At 39.5% G+C, this 15,515-nt stretch overlaps 2 protein-coding genes across 3 annotated transcripts; one reads left to right on the top strand and one right to left on the bottom strand.

The window, feature by feature from the left end:
* The first annotated feature begins 949 nt into the window (after positions 1-949).
* On the top strand, positions 950-8,412 carry hmmr (hyaluronan-mediated motility receptor (RHAMM)). Of its 2 annotated transcripts, XM_031733354.2 has the most exons (20): positions 950-1,172; positions 1,438-1,536; positions 1,626-1,717; positions 1,825-1,902; positions 2,053-2,241; positions 2,349-2,435; positions 2,571-2,682; positions 2,764-2,829; positions 2,986-3,059; positions 3,176-3,243; positions 3,324-3,682; positions 3,772-3,920; positions 4,044-4,276; positions 5,365-5,481; positions 5,607-5,786; positions 5,880-6,605; positions 6,694-6,766; positions 7,393-7,569; positions 7,699-7,861; positions 7,997-8,412. In XM_031733354.2, exons 1-20 carry the CDS (start codon positions 1,127-1,129, stop codon positions 8,014-8,016), a joined length of 3,108 nt encoding a protein of 1,035 aa, XP_031589214.1. In that variant the 5' UTR covers positions 950-1,126; the 3' UTR covers positions 8,017-8,412. The 2 variants fall into 2 exon arrangements, with proteins under 2 accessions (XP_031589214.1, XP_031589215.1); XM_031733355.2 differs by lacking the exon at positions 5,607-5,786 and having other exon boundaries at positions 951-1,172.
* Positions 8,413-8,697: 285 nt separating this feature from the next.
* insb (preproinsulin b) lies at positions 8,698-11,108 on the bottom strand. Its single transcript, XM_031733332.2, has 3 exons — positions 11,016-11,108; positions 9,624-9,826; positions 8,698-8,943 (listed from the first exon to the last, which is right to left on the bottom strand). Exons 2-3 carry the CDS (start codon positions 9,811-9,813, stop codon positions 8,798-8,800), a joined length of 336 nt encoding a protein of 111 aa, XP_031589192.1. The 5' UTR covers positions 9,814-9,826; positions 11,016-11,108; the 3' UTR covers positions 8,698-8,797.
* Between the last annotated feature and the right edge of the window lie 4,407 nt (positions 11,109-15,515).

The raw sequence follows: 15,515 nt of genomic DNA, 5'->3' as shown, positions 1-15,515 counted from the left end.
CATGAGACAAAGAGAAATGTCTGTAGACTTATGACATAATTGTAATAAGACAAAGATCAGGGAAAGGATTCAGGAAAATATTTTCTCCTCCCAAAGTGACCAAGAGCATGGTAACCTCTGTTATTCTTAAATGGAAAAATTAAATGTGCTGCACTGCCTTAACCAGGATTTATCGTAATGTATCTATGGAAAAAAATAAAAATAAAACAAAAATTGTCTTTGCACCCATTCTTCTCATCCAACCCTATCTGGGTTGGATTCTGTCAAGAATGATAGAAAATTACAAAATAATATGTTGTCAATATTGTAGGACCATAACCCTACAAGACAAGATGATTGAACAAAATATTAAGTAGATGGTTCTGAATACTTATGTAACAATATTATCATATTGCAGAACAATAGAAAAAATAGATAAGAAGCATTTTAAAAAACATTTTTTTTGTCTCACTGTGGAACACATCTGTACATATTAAAGAGAAAAAAATCATTTTGAGATAATCTGCAATATAACAAAGGTTGGAATGCTTTCTGAATGCATTTAAAAATTAACTGGGTTAGCAACCAAAGCCAAACTAGACTTTTGCTATTCTATTAAACAGAATTATTTTACTTAGCAATTTATGCCAATTAAACTGTTTTGAATTATTTTTGGACTTTTAGTTATTTTAAAAAAGTCGAGCTATGGATGGTATTTTATTTTTCAATGGGAGAAACAAGCGTCCATGGTAGGCCATTTAAAAAGACCTGGGGAAGCCCCTCCCCTATAAAACAAAAAAACAAAACAAATCAAAAACGAGTATGTTAGGTCTGTACAGGTGTACACCGATGGGTGGATAAAAGAAGTAAAATATATAATTTCTGCAGTAACGGATTTACACAAAATCCGAAACTACACTTTGTAAGTAAACTTGAGGGCTATTTGAATTTGTTGTGAGAAGGAGACGCTCGCGATATCCGGAACTGCGTCATGGGGTCTGGATTCCTATTGGCCACGGGCAGATAAATCTACGCATGACGTTATTTTGAAATTTCAGCGGCGGAGCGTTGCTTGTCAGTGAGAGCTGCACTGCAGCCTTTGCGACACTTCTAGAAATTCAAAGTTGGTCACATACAGTAGGAAACAATGTCTTTTTCACGAGCTCCTTTGAAGAGATTCAACGAACACGTTGGTAAGAAAAAGCTAACGGCTGTAGCATGCTGCCAAATTCAACCACCTAACGTTAAATAGCTTATGTTAGCTGGCGTACGTAACTAAAGCTAAGCAAGCGTTAAGGCACATTTGGTTAGCTGGGTTTCTTGTTTAACGTATATAAATTAATAAAACATAGCCACGGGTGGTTATTTGTTTACATAACAAAGGCCTGATGGTGTTCATGATACCGCTGTTGATTGTGGTGATCGACATTACAGCTAACGTCTTCTTGTTGTTCGAAGGTTGCGCCCCTCCTCCGGGGTCCTATGAGATTAAAACTGGGGACCTGAAAGGAGCGGCATCCTTTGACAAATCTGATCGATTCAAACCTCCTAAAGCGGGTGAGTGGCTCTGCTACACATAATGCTACAGGAAATGGTGTAACTGGTAACACAACGTTAGTACCACTGTTTTTCTTTTGTGTCATCAGCTGATGGAGCTGCAATGCCGCCGCCACCACCATCGCCTTCCAGAAATGCCTTAGTTTCTCCTGTCCGCAGGACTCTGTCGCTTGATGTCCTTGTGAGTTTAATGTTATTGTTAACGCCACTCTGCAGAGCCTGCTGATCATAGAGCTGCTTGAGATATACAACATTTCTTTCCTTTGTCTTTCCCTTGTCAAAAACTAGCCTGAAGGGTCAAGTGCAAAGAAGGATAGGAATGGCATGACTGCGGAGAGAAAGCAGCAGAAACTACTGGAGAAGGAGGTACACCTCAAAGATTGATAGTCCTCTGTAATCAGCAGCTTGTGTCCTTAGTTATTACTGTGGAACTGGTGCACCAGTAAGTGTTCAAGCTGCTGTTCATCCTGTTGGCGCCTGTACCAGAAAGATAGTTTGAGTTTTGATTCTTCCCAGATCCGGTCCTTGGTGCAACAGCGTGGGGAGCAGGATCGTCGACTACTCTCGCTGGAAGAAGAGCTAAAGAAGGTAGAAGCCAAGCTGTTGGCTGCAATCAGGGAAAGGACCGGGCTCACTGCCAGTGTTACCACACTTGAGAGACAGCGAGCTGAACTCAAGAAAGTCAACGAGTTCCTAAAAAACAAGGTGTGACGATATCTAGGCTTTACTGTATTAAGAAATACTGTCATGAGTGTGTTTGGACTTGAATGCTGGGTGTTTTTTTGTTTTTTTAATTAATTTTTTTTTTCAAGGTGTCTGCTGATACAACAAAAAAGAGAATCAATTCCCTTACCATGGAGCTGATGGAAGCTAGGAACACTTTGGATGTTAAAAACCAGGTATGATTCATTCAGTTTGTTAAATCCTATCTTAATATTAACCCATGTGCAATAATAAATGTATTATTTTAAACTGAAGGAAACTGTACTTATCCTTAATGTTTGTGTCCATCTGTGTGTCTTTTTTTTATTCAGGAATTTAGTGTACTTCAGATTAACACTGAAGGCCAAATAAAAGTTTTAGAAACTGACCTACAAGCTGCAAGGGCTACACTCGCAGCTTTAAAGGACAGGAATAAAGACTTGGGTAAGATTTATGACTATATATCTATCTGTTACATATGTAGAATGTGTAGGTGAACTAACTAGGGATGTTACCTTTCTCTAGAGGACCTCCATCAGGTGACAAAAAGTCAGAATGAAGAGCTGGAAAATGAAAATGCTCGATTACATGGTGAGTTTTCTTTTGGATTTTTCACAAAGTGTGTTGAGTCGAAGTGGAGGGCAAATGCACGTTTTCACCATCTTTGACTTGGGAATAACATTAGTAAGCAAGTAGCATCATCTTTACTGTGTTTCTTTTTAATGGTTTGGTTGAATTCTCTGCCAGCTGTGATACGGGAGCTCAGGGAGGAGATCCGTGTAGTGCAGGGATACCTGGATGCAGCCAATGATGAAAACCAGGTATACACTAGGTTTACATTACCACATGCTGCAAATGTGTATTTATTAATTTTACTTCCTCCATCTTTTATTCATAAATTGTGAAAGTCATATTTAATCCTTCTTTGTGGCCATAGGAGCTCCGCTTGAAGATTCAAGAGAAGACACAGAACACTGTTGCTGGTTCCCAAGTGGAGAAACTAAAGTGAGCAAACGCTTAATGTATATCTAATTAGATTTATCTTTACTGCGTGTCTTATGTGTTCATTTGTCATTTTTCCACAGGCAGCTGGAGTCCGAACTAGAGCGGCGTGTTTCTGAGCTTGAAACCACTCAAGATGCGCTGCGGCAAAAAGAGGAGGAGGTATGCAAACTCCAGCAAGATCTGCAGTCAACAAAGGATGCTTTATGGGAAATGGAAAAGAAGTTGGAGAAACAAGAGCAGGAGCTGAAGTCTTCTATGAGTACCATGGAGGAGCAAATAAATTTAGCCAACCAAGATGTTCAAGAATCTCAAGCGACAGTACGCCAACAGGAAGCAGAGCTTTCTAGACTGAGGGAGGTGCTCCGGAGAACGGAGAGGGAGCTGGATGAGCGAGTGGCGCATCTTGAACAGAGGTGTCTGTTCTCCGAGGAAGAGAGAAGTATGTCCATCCTGAGCCAGTGGCTTTGGTTATTCAAGGTACAGAAAATAATTCCAGGTTTGTGAAATTCTTGTTTTTATATTTCTTAGGCAAGACTCAGGAGGAGGGACTAAGGAGGGTGGAAGAGTTGAAGAAGGAGCTGGGATTGCTAAAGGAGGCTAAAAAAGAGGAGACAAAGAGATTCACTGAGCTCCAGGAAGAACATGCCAAGCTTACTGAGGAACTGGCAAAGGAAAGGGTGAGACAAACTTTTTCTTGTCTTTTGGGTTTGCTGTTGTTTTTTGTTAACCAAAACTCAGTGCAGTAACTTTTAGGCTGTAACTTATTGTTTCTTTTTTTTTCTTTTCACCTCTCCCTGCAGTCATTAGTGGACTCCCTATCTGTGCTAGTGGAGCAGGAGCGAGAGGATTCTGAGAATCGGTTCAGACAGCTAAAGGAAGAGATGGAGGAGGTCCTGGGAGAGCTTGCCCTTGTGGAAGAACAGGAGCAGAAGAATCAGGAAATGACAGAGAGTCGGGAGACCCTCCGAAGGCTGCAGGAGGAAAATGAGGAGCTGGAGAGACAGCTGAGTGATACAAAAACACTTTTGGAGAGGTGAGCAACCAAAGGGCAAGCAAACTGATGGATGTCACTGCCCATGTGTTACTATTTAGACCCACTAGACTGGCAGCATGTCCTGGCATGCACTGTAAATAAAGCGGGGAGAAAATAATTGCTGTGCATCAGTCCATCACAAGCGTGACAGAGTCAGTGGGTCACTGTCTATTTCTGTTTTTGACCAATTTAAAGTTTCCAAATGTACTGACTTCATCCTTGGTGTATAAAGGAAGGAGGGCACTTGGTGACCATGTTTTTTTGAGAGTCTGGTAAATGTAAGAGGTTTGGAGGGCCATGTCACTATAATATTGATGATGTGCACCTTGTAGCTAGGGCTGCAAGCGAGGATTTTATTACGACTCAAGGTTATTCCATACCATAGTCTAATTCTCTTATGGTATGTTTGCACCAAACACAAATAAAAGTTTGGTAACACGAGAATATTCGCCGCAGTCGAGAAGATAATTGGAATGAAATTAAGGAAGCAGTTTCATGAGTAAACAGAAAGTCCTATTATTCAATACGTTCACTCTGTAACACTACATAAAAGTGAAGTTAAACCATAGAGCTGCAGTTCTCTTCAAATAGCATCAGTAAGCTCTTCCTCCAGTTTTGATAGTCAGTGGCATCAGGAGGAAATCCCAGCGGACGGGTTTTCACGAGGCAACATGAAGCGAATATTTTATGGAAGTTGAAGTATTCACCCCAAATCACCTTGTTACGTAGACTGTAGATGTATAAAATCAAAAAATTTGCACTGCTATTGTTGCAAGCACAGTTATTCCATTATATTTTCCAGTATTATTATTTCTTTATTGGTGTGTAAACAAAAAAACAACAACAAAAAAAATCCAAACCCAAAGATACAGTATTATTAATTTATTAATATTTTTAGCAAGTTGAGGAAGAAAAAGTTTAAAAAACTGTCTCATCTATTTTTCTAAATGCAGTGTTACTTGATGCATTATGTGACCACTGATTGATTTTGTATATTTTTTGATACTTCTGTCAACTGTTACAATGGATTGGGTGTTTTAGGAACGTAAGCTCAAGATGTGTCTTTTTTTGTTTTGTTTGTTTTTAAGTAAAAGCAATGACGTGACAGCTGTGAAAGAGGAGCATTTAGCGGCTGTGAGAGTGCTTGAAGAGGCGCACACAAACTCCCTGAGCAAGATGGCAGAAACTGTCACGGAGCTGGAAAGGTGAGCGCTTGAGCGTCTGTGGTTCTTGGATGTGTCTCTTGAAAAGCCAGTTTGATTTGTGCTTGCTTTAAACGTAGAATTCTGCCACAGCGTGGGCTTCACGGGATGCTCGTTTTAATTTTCAGTACCAGAGAGGCTTTAACGGAAGCAAAGGAAAGGCAGAGAGAGCTAGAACTTGAAATTAAGGAGGTGATGCTCACAGGGTTTCAACAGAAGGAGGAGGAGATCAAGAGAGTCAGGGAGTGGTTAAAAGAGCAGCAGGAGATACAGTTAGCTGGAGTGAAAGCCAGCGAGCAGATTTTGAGGTATCCTCAAAAAAAGCATGTTTTTTTTCTTTCTTTTTTTGTATCCGTGTTAAAATAATTGTCACTTCTCTACCTTTCTCTTTGACTTTGTAGAATGTTGCTGGAGGTGCAGGCTTGCCTCGCACAAAAAGATGATGAGATGAAGGCCGCGGAGGCGAGCCACGCTGTTCAGATCAGTCAGCTACAGCAGGAGGTACAGCTGCAGAAAAAGGAGAAAGAAGACGCACTGGGACAACTGGGGGTAGAGAGAGGTCAGAGTGTAGCTCAGCTCCAAAAAGAGAGGGAAAAAGCCCAGAAACTGCTGGAGGAGATCAGTGAGGAAAAGGGGGAAATGATGACACAACTCAAACAAGAAAGAGAGGAGAAGGTTAAAATTCAGATCGCCCTTCAGGACGAGAAGGAAGCATATGAGGTTGAAAGGAAAGACCACCAGCGGCTAAGGTCAGAGGTGATCAGACTACAGACTGAGATCGAGAGATTAAAGGAGGAAAGGAAAGGTCTACTGTCTCAGGTAGAGCTCAGAGACCAATCTAAGGTGGATCTTGAAAATCAACTTAGCACAGCCGAGCAGGCCAGAAATCTGCTTCAGTCTCGCCTGGATGAGGTTGAGCAAGAAAGCGAGAGCTTCCAGGTCCAATTAGGCCTCGCAGAGGAGAAAACACAAGCCCTGCAGCGCGAGTTGGACGAGGTGCGACAAGACAGACGAGCTCTGAGAGAGCAGGTAGAAGTACTGACTCAGGAGAAGGTTACACTGCAGTGGGAGTTGGAGGAGCAGCGGCAGGAACTGCAAAGACAAATAACTGAAGCGCAAGAGAACAGGTGAGAGAGGTTGATCTTTTTGTGTCCTCTTGAGGTTTCTGCTGTTAAAATTTGTGCATTTTTAACTCATCCTATATTTTCTTTTAAGCTCTTCAAGTTCAGAGACCGAGCACTGGAAGAAACAATATGAGGAGCTGTTTGCCAAAGTCAAACCCTTCCAGGTCTGTGATTTATTTAAATGACAACTCATAGAAACCCACACGTGTTTTCATTAAAGCTGCATTAATTAGTATTTTTAGATTAATAATGGCAAAACTCTTCCGCGTTTAATTGGTTTAGTTGACAGGGTGCATGCACATTATGTTTATCCTACCAGCAAAATAAAACTGCCACATATGAACCCGCAGACAGTTCTCACCCACCTCTGCTGTTCAGGCCATCTTTTAGTCGTGTCTTCCAGCTCAATTAACAGCTTCAGTCCTTCTACACACTCTCTTTGGAGCTCCAGAGTTCTAATAATCCCACTTTACTCTATTCACCCAGCATCAAATGGCTCATAGACACAGTTAGTGAAGAAAGTGATTGGGGGGAAAAAAGTGGAGGCTTTTAGCGGTGAATGGAGTAGTACTTGCACAGTACTTTTCTAGTCTTACCGATTGCTCCAAGTGCTTTTAAGCAACTAAAAGGCAAGACTTTTTTTCCCCCCCAGAAGTTGGTGAAGATTTGAAGAGTAGAGAGATGTGTATTCATCAAGTGGTCAAATCGAAATGAATGTTGAAGTCATAACATTTCTGTGAACACACAGTTATCACATTCATAGTGAAAACTAATTAATGTGTGTCTGCAGGAACAGCTCAATGCCTTTGCAGCAGAGCGAAATGCACTACTTAATGAGAACGGGGCAAACCAGGAGGAATTAAACAAACTGGCTGACGCTTACGCTCGCCTCTTGGGACACCAGAACCAGAAGCAGAAGATCAAACACGTGGTGAAGCTGAAGGATGAGAACATCTCTCTAAAACAGGTAAAATGTGACGCAGAATCGCCTGCCTTCCAAAACGCAGACATCATCTCAAGCTAACACGCCTCTACCCTACACCCTCCCCACCTTCTTTTTATTTATTTATTTTCCCTTCTTTTCGTGTGTGTGTAGGAAGTGTCTAAGCTTCGCTCTCAGGTGAGCCGGCTAAAGACTGATCTGGAGCAAGTGAAGTCAAAGCTCCCTGGTGCTCCTCGCCGCAGGTTTGACCCCAGCAAAGCTTTCCAACACGATAAGGAGAACAGGCAAACTGAAACATCTGAGCCGCTTAAAGACGGTAAGCACTTTCATCTAGCCAGAACCTTGAAGGAATGATGAGATGAAATAAGAATTGAATTTTTGTGGATGAGTCTCATTTTTATGTAACTCCTAAAGTGTTTTTAAAACTCTGATTCTCTGTTTGTTTTGTTAGGAAACCATTATGGACTTTAGGCTTTAGGACTCTGCTAGCAGCGCTGCCAAGAGACTTTCTGAGATCTAGTATCTGTGGGTTATGAGAGTGTAAACTGAGGTTTTACAGCCTTTTGTTTTAGTAGATTGTTTTAGTGTGTACATTTTGTTTGGATTTTGTATTTGTTTTTGTTTTTATTTTTATTTTTATTACAAAAACTGTGTAAACTTAATGAGGTAAAAGATGGAATAAAGTCTTAGATGCTAACAATTGGAGATCAAAAGTCTAACTGGCTTAAAATCTAAGGTGCATTTTGTTAACTGAATTTTAATCTTTTTAATTATTCTTAGGGTTGTAGTAATTATCTCATGGGGAAAAGCTCTTAATAAATCTGACTTATTCTGTAAATAAAGACAAATTTTAATACTCTTCTTGCACCCAATGGTTCTTGAGATTAATTCACATGCTAGGTGTAAAAATGCTTTATAAGGAGACTTTTTTTTTTTTTTTTTTTTTTTTTTTTTCTCTCATTTGGCTCATTTTGGCCATGTCTATCCTCAGCCAGAAGAGAGCACTCTAGGACTGCAGCCACAGGTTGGAGTACAGCAAAAGGCTACCGCAGCCCATGTTTCAGCTGCACTATATATAAGCGACAAAAAAAAAAAACACAAATTCACATCTTTGCAGAAAAGAGCCTTGGGTTATGGGTCAGGAAGCTTTATTTCCTTCAGTTGATAAGACATAGCCAGCAAGTATCAGGCCAGAAATTGACTTCGGGACCTTTTTACAGGCTATGAGTGGTGCTCGTTGTGAAGTGGCGAGTCAGTCGCAGTAGCCCTCCAGGTGGTAAATGCTGCACGGCTTGTGGCAGCACTGCTCCACGATCCCTCTCTTCACTTTGGGCTCGTCGCGGCCCGACAAAGCCCTCCACAGTCGCTGGTCCTGTCTGGCCCTTTTAGACAGGAACCCTTTGAAGTGGAGAAAGTTTCCACAGCCCTGTGTTAAGTCCTGATGCTGCTGTGCAAATCTCCAGTTCCGCAAAATACCATTTACTGTTCACACTTTAATGGAGACTTAATGGCTAGTTAATCTGATCTCCCCAATCCATTTAGTCTTGTTAGTCTGTACTTCAAGAGGAGATATGATGGAGCGCTAACGGAGGCATATCATAGCTTACACCCCTAATGTTAACGTCGAAACATCAATAGAGCGTTTGATGCGGAAGATCCAAAAAAGTTTCTAGAATATAACAATGAATAATTTAGGGATTTCACAATTTTGATCAACTGGTTTTGTCACAGCATAGATGTTGAAAGCTACAAACCACAAGCCTGGCCACACCACTGAACTCAAAGGAGCCTGGAGTTGGGCTTTGCACACTAATGATGACTCAATACATTGATATAGTTCTGTAAAGTTTTCAGCATGTTGTCCCTAAACATTTTTCTTCCAGCTAGCATCCAATTTGGCATTTTCATTAGACTGAGTCTGAACTTTGAACACTGTGTTCAGAGACTAGACACACAAAGCACGACTGGGGTCTTGGGGTGATGTCATGCTGTTCCTTTCTGAACTCCCACCATCAAGGGGACAATTAGAGCTTATTTTACACAAGTCAAACAAAAAAGAGGCAGAACAGTGGTCTTACCGAGCAGATGTTCCACATCCCGCTTGTGGGTCCGGCTCGGATTGTAGAAAAAGCCCCTTTCTCCACACACAAAGTAGAGGGCGTCCACCAGGTGGGAACCACACAGATGCTTGAGGGGGACCGAAGACCCCCCTGGAGAGCAGAGCATCAGCAGTAACAGCATGGACACCACCCATGATACCCTGGCCATACGAGGGAGACCGCTTGAACAAAGGACAAAAAGAGGACTTCATACACAAACATTTGAAAGCTATTCAGATTTTTATTGTGTTGGGTTTCAAAGAAAAGTGTAAAACTGAATTCAGTTATCAATACATAACACCTCAAGGTTGGGAAGAGTGAAAGTTAGAGATGAAGTGATGTCGAATGATGACTTTTCCTGGCATTTTCTGTTAATAACTTCTTGTGAGATTCTACCTAATAGCTGCAAAGATGAGGCACATGCAATACCCCAACTCAAAATTTATAAAGGAGAGAGAGGGAAAAAAAGCAAATACGGCATTCTTTGATGGAAATGCCATGTGAAAAAGAAGGTCTGTGGAAGAGTCGTATTCTCCAAATTTTCAGTCATTCCAAATGTTACATCTTGATGACACACTTGGTCTTCACTCTGTTTTTCACAAGGCTAATGCAACATATAGTGATAAATAGAAAATCATCCCTAAAAATGTAATATTTTTGTAATGTTCTACATTTCATAGGTATTTTTTTTTTCCTTTTTAGTTTTTTTAGATTTCAGTCACCCAAAGTTGAGCCTAATGTTATTTCTGCACAGCCTCTGTTGAAGTAGATTGAAAATTGATTTTGTTCTCAGTCCGTTTGCTTTACTTTTATCCCCAGTTGAGCCAGATTTTATGATGGCCCCATCAAAGCTAGAAAGAATATGCCCCAGAATCACCAATGTGGATACTGTCAGTGTATCCTCAAGGTCAGCCCACACCTTGCTGTCCAGCTTAGCAGTTACAGTGCTCAAGAGTGGAGATGATTTGTCCAGTATTACAGAAGTGATATTAGTTAAATCCCATTTGTGATGGATATTCTTGCACGTTTGAAGTTCAGCTTCTGTTTCAAGGTGAAAAACATATTTAGCAGTCATTTAGAAACTATATAGACCTTTTGTGGACATCATATAATGTACTGCAGATTATTGGATTGAAAATAAATCATTTTAACAGTGTCTTTAACAATGCACCTGTGCCAGACATTACAGCATTGGCAGAGCACTCTATCGGGTCCGCCACTCCTCTATCCCTCTTGGCCTTGTGCCAGGCTCCTTGGCACAGTAGATGGGTTGAATTATAGATTCTGCCCACACTTTATTTTCATCCTGGTTATTATACACATAAATTTTAACAGTGGAAATCTTGAGGGAATACAGAGAAACTTGCTTACCTGTGTTTGAGGCCTGAGTGCAGCAGAGCAGCTGGTGGTTAAAGATGAAAAGGGCCTAGGCCTATAGGGCTATACTGGTAGAGAACATCTCTACTTGGCTACCTTTGCCCCTTTATAACTCTCCACCTGGCTTTTGTCAGCCTCAGCGGAAAACCCTAAGGTCCTCTCATTAACACCCTGACCTGTAAGCATGCTGATCTGCTCTTCAGTCGCACTACGTCATTTAACTGAGTGTGGACCTGCAATAACGGGATATAGTTGAGAAGGCAGACATCCAGTGATGCCCAACTCAACCCCCGCTGTGTGTTGTCCTGACTTGCTCTGGTAACAGGATGACAGACAAACACCATATGTCATGTTCTGATCACAAGAGCCATGGACTTCCAAGTTTGCCAGTGACCACTGCTGGTGTTTTTAGGTACTGTCACATAGGACTCATGAGAATAATGTTTGTGTCATTCAAGTCCAAGTTACAGATGTATATATGCAAGTCCATATGGATGTTTTTATTTAGTCAAGAAAAAAGTTATGTGTCTTTATCCCCATATCACAATGTAAAAGACACACACACACACACACAAATATTATAGAAATCTCTTAAAAACTTGAAAAATAAAAATGACTGACTACTACTAAAAGCTGAATACTAGCAATTTTGGCATCTAATCAAAAAATAACAATGTGCTAATGATGTCATTTTGAGCAAAGAGGTTATATGTGTATATATATATATATATATATACATATATACATATATGCGTATATATAGATATATATACATATATCTATATATATCTATATATAGATATATGTGTGTGTGTGTACATATATACATATATATACACATATATGTATATATATATATATATATATATACATGTATATATACAGTATACACACACACACACACATATATATAAATATATTATAGATTTATGAAATTTATAATAATAATAAATATACTCTAAATCAGTGGTTCTTAACCTGGGTTCGATCGAACCCTAGGGGTTCGGTGAGTCGGTCTCAGGGGTTCGGCAGAGCCTCCGCCGTGACATGCACGGCTCATTTTGTGCACCAGGAAAAAAAAAGGTCTATGTTTTGAATTTGAAAAAAAATCATATTTTATTTTTCACTAAAGAGGGGTTCAGTGAATGCGAATATGAAACTGGTGGGGTTCGGTACCTCCAACAAGGTTAAGAACCACTGCTCTAAATGATAAAATACTCAAAATACTCCAATCAAATTTTGTACAAATGTATTTTATGAAACTAATTATGAATTAGAAATGTTGTCACATTTCTAGATGTTGTGGACATGTGGATTAATAGTTTGCTGACATTTTCTTAAACAACTTACACTCAGCAAATGCTGTAGATGATGTGGACTCAGAAAATGTATTTTTAAAAGGACACTAGAAAAACTTGCAAAGAAATGCAGATATTTATAAGATGACTGCTAAAAGCATGAACCTGGTTATTACAGTACCAGCTATGGTTACGGTTTCTAGGTTTAGGAGGGAATTTGGCACCATGTCACAAACTTTTATCTTTCCAGGTCTTAGCAGTGTTGTTGCGCTTTTATTGAGGAATAATAATGATAACACAAAATGAACAAATTGCATTTGTGTTCCTACAGCTTTACTGCTTGGACCCATAAAAAGACAAGTAATTCTCATAATATAAAATCATGTTTACCATTCACTGCATGCAACCAGTAAATATATTCATCATTAGTTTTGTTAATCTAGTTACAGTTCATGATAGTTACATTATTATATAGCTTTTCTATGATATCATATGAACTCGTCTTTGTGTGATATGGACTGGAAATATTTTCTTTTTTTTATTACATTACTGATCTTGCAGTTAACCTAACATTTAAAATACTGTTTCCCAATTCTATTCAAGAATTAGCATTATTTGAGTGTATGACTTATGATGTAGCATCAACCTTCAGAAATTATTCTGTGCAGCTGAGGAATCTGCAGCTTCAAAGCATTGTGTGTTTTTTGAACTTGACGAGATGATTGCATAAGCAGTGGGGGACTTTAACAAGCATCTGGAAATACGATCTAAAAAAGGGGTCTCCAATTCTTCAACAATGTAGTTTCATATTTTTATTTAACACTTGATGGGGTTATACAAAACATTTCCTAATGAAACATTTACAGACGTACCATTCTATTGAAAGTCAATATTTAGTATGACCACCTTTATTCTTCAACACAGCCAGAACACTCTTAGGGAAACATAATTTCTTTAATTAGTCTTTGGGAATAGTTCTCCAGGCTTCTTGAAGGACATTCAAAGCTCTTTTTTGGATGTTGGCTGTCTTTTGTTCTGTTTTCAGTCAAGAGGAACCCACACTGCTTCAATTATGTTGATGTCCAGGCTCTGGGGCGGCCAATCCATGACTGAGAGTGTTGGCATTGCCGAGTTTTAGGAATCACTTTGCCAACTTTACGCGATACCTTTGGTATTTTAAAGAAATGGGAACAATTTATGTATTTTTGTGATAGGCTCCTAGCAACAAAGTGCCTAAATGTACAATGTAAAATGGGATTTATGAATAAAAGATACCTGGTAGCACTTCCGACACTGTTTCCTTCACATGTCTTGCCTTGTTAAAATAAATAAATATTCTTAACAGCAATATCTGTACAATTTTTTTTGTAACATTGTTACTTATTTAAGCCTTTTGTAACTATTCTTTTGCAGTTCCAAAGACAGATTTATACATTATGTTTCCAGCTCTAATGGGCCATGGGCATTTATGCTTATGTTATTAATGCTATAGTCCTAAAGCATACACAAACACAACAAATACAACAGTGACAACCGAAGCAGAATTTGTCCTCTATTAATGTTTCTCCATAGATCAATCCCGCAAAAGATGCTTAATCATGTTATTTAATGTGCAGTGATTTCTCATTCCACTCAAGAGAGCATCCATAAGTCTTAGTATTTCTTCTCTGTGTAAATCTAATTGATTCATGTTAGGTAAATCTGATGCTGGTAATTAGTTTTTATCCTGAAAGCACATGTGTTCAATCAAAGATTTCATCTTTGCTTTCGTTATTTTTATTTAAAGGAGTTCTGTGCTGCTTTTCCCTTATGAATAGCAGAAGGAGCCGGAGCTCCTTATGGAAATTATAAAAACAGGAATGATCTCTTATTAGCTATTGTACTGTACCAAACAAGGGAAAAGCAAGATTAAGAACTGTTTGCATGGTAGAAATGTTATAATTTAATTTCCATTTGCACAAACACAGTTTATGCTCACATTTGACCGCTGATTCATATGGCCTATACTTGTGTTTTAATAGAAACAAGCAAGACAGCTACAGCCTGGAAATTCTTCTACATGTTTTTCACCAACTGCCAGAGACTAATTAACCCAAAGTTCAACTTGTTGTTCATTTATTTTCCACAAGGGGAATGAAAGCTGTTTCTAATGAGTAGACAGAAATAATCTTGTCGGTTTTTACCATTTTGAATATATAATTAATTTTTTTTCATGGCTGACATGATCTAATATTCTTTTAATCAGTAAAAGAACCTCACATTAAGGGTTCCGTGTGTTAACACGGCTTTTAGGGACCTCAGAAATAATTTGAAACAGATTTCGACAAAAGAGACGTTATAACTAAATGACATTAAAGAAGGGAGGGTCTTTTGAGGAATGCTTACACAGTGGGTTAGGAGGGAAGCTATACAGCACCTTAGCTCTGCAAATCGAGAAGGTGTTAAATGCAGAACCAGGAAAGGTCCAACTTTGCCATGCTTTGAAACTCGTTCCTTGAGGGATCAGAGCAAAGCGGCAAGAGCTGCGAACAACAGACACATCCTTTCCTCCCCAATCGCATGGCTGCTTCAAACATGCACATCAAACAGCTGAGAACTAGCAGACGCCCTAGACATGCAGAGACAGACAAAAGTTGGGTGGAAAGTCGGCTGGGTCCCTAAGGTGGGAGTTACGTAACTCCTCTTCTCTTCTACTGTGTTTGAGGAGATAAAAGGGAGTGAGGAGTTCAGGCTAGTGAGATGTTGTTAATCTGCTCTGATAGGGAGCCTTTTTACTCCCATAATTATCCCAGACTTTCTGAGGATAGAAACTGAAGAGACTTAGAACATTAAAAAATCGTTGACTGACACAGCAGACAACAGAAACAGCTTGGATCATTATATTTTTATGTGAGATTTTGAACCATAGAAGGCAGAAGTAATGAGAGAGATTTCCATAAGTCAACCCTGAGAAGCAGATACTGATGCAAAGCCTTTTGCGAGGATTCATCTGTGCTTTAATGGAGCAAATCTTTGAATATTGAACAACTTCTATTTAAAACGACTCCAGGCCAAATAAGGAAAACATCAAAGAAGTGTCCAAAAAAAAAAAGTTGAGAATTTCGTTTTTTGAATGTTTGGCAAGGGCAAAGAGTTTGGATTCTGGCAGGTCAAAAGCCCCTGTCATATCCAAACATTGTGTCATGCATGTGTGTGC

This window comes from Oreochromis aureus, linkage group 2, assembly GCF_013358895.1.
Source record: "Oreochromis aureus strain Israel breed Guangdong linkage group 2, ZZ_aureus, whole genome shotgun sequence".
NCBI lineage: Eukaryota > Metazoa > Chordata > Actinopteri > Cichliformes > Cichlidae > Oreochromis > Oreochromis aureus.
Note: the sequence above shows the minus strand (reverse complement) of the source record. Positions and strands in the feature narration are given on the sequence as shown.

What these genes read in the sequence shown, in the direction of transcription:
- hmmr (XM_031733354.2), top strand. Translation starts at nt 1,127, where the DNA reads ATGTCTTTTTCACGAGCTCCTTTGAAGAGATTCAACGAACACGTTG. An exon ending in ACTGTCACGGAGCTGGAAAG is followed by an intron (nt 5,482 to 5,606) that starts GTGAGCGCTTGA and finishes TTTAATTTTCAG; the next exon opens with TACCAGAGAGGCTTTAACGG. An exon ending in AGAACATCTCTCTAAAACAG is followed by an intron (nt 7,570 to 7,698) that starts GTAAAATGTGAC and finishes GTGTGTGTGTAG; the next exon opens with GAAGTGTCTAAGCTTCGCTC.
- insb (XM_031733332.2), bottom strand. Translation starts at nt 9,813, where the DNA reads ATGGCCAGGGTATCATGGGTGGTGTCCATGCTGTTACTGCTGATGCTC. An exon ending in GGATGTGGAACATCTGCTCG is followed by an intron (nt 8,944 to 9,623) that starts GTAAGACCACTG and finishes TCCACTTCAAAG; the next exon opens with GGTTCCTGTCTAAAAGGGCC.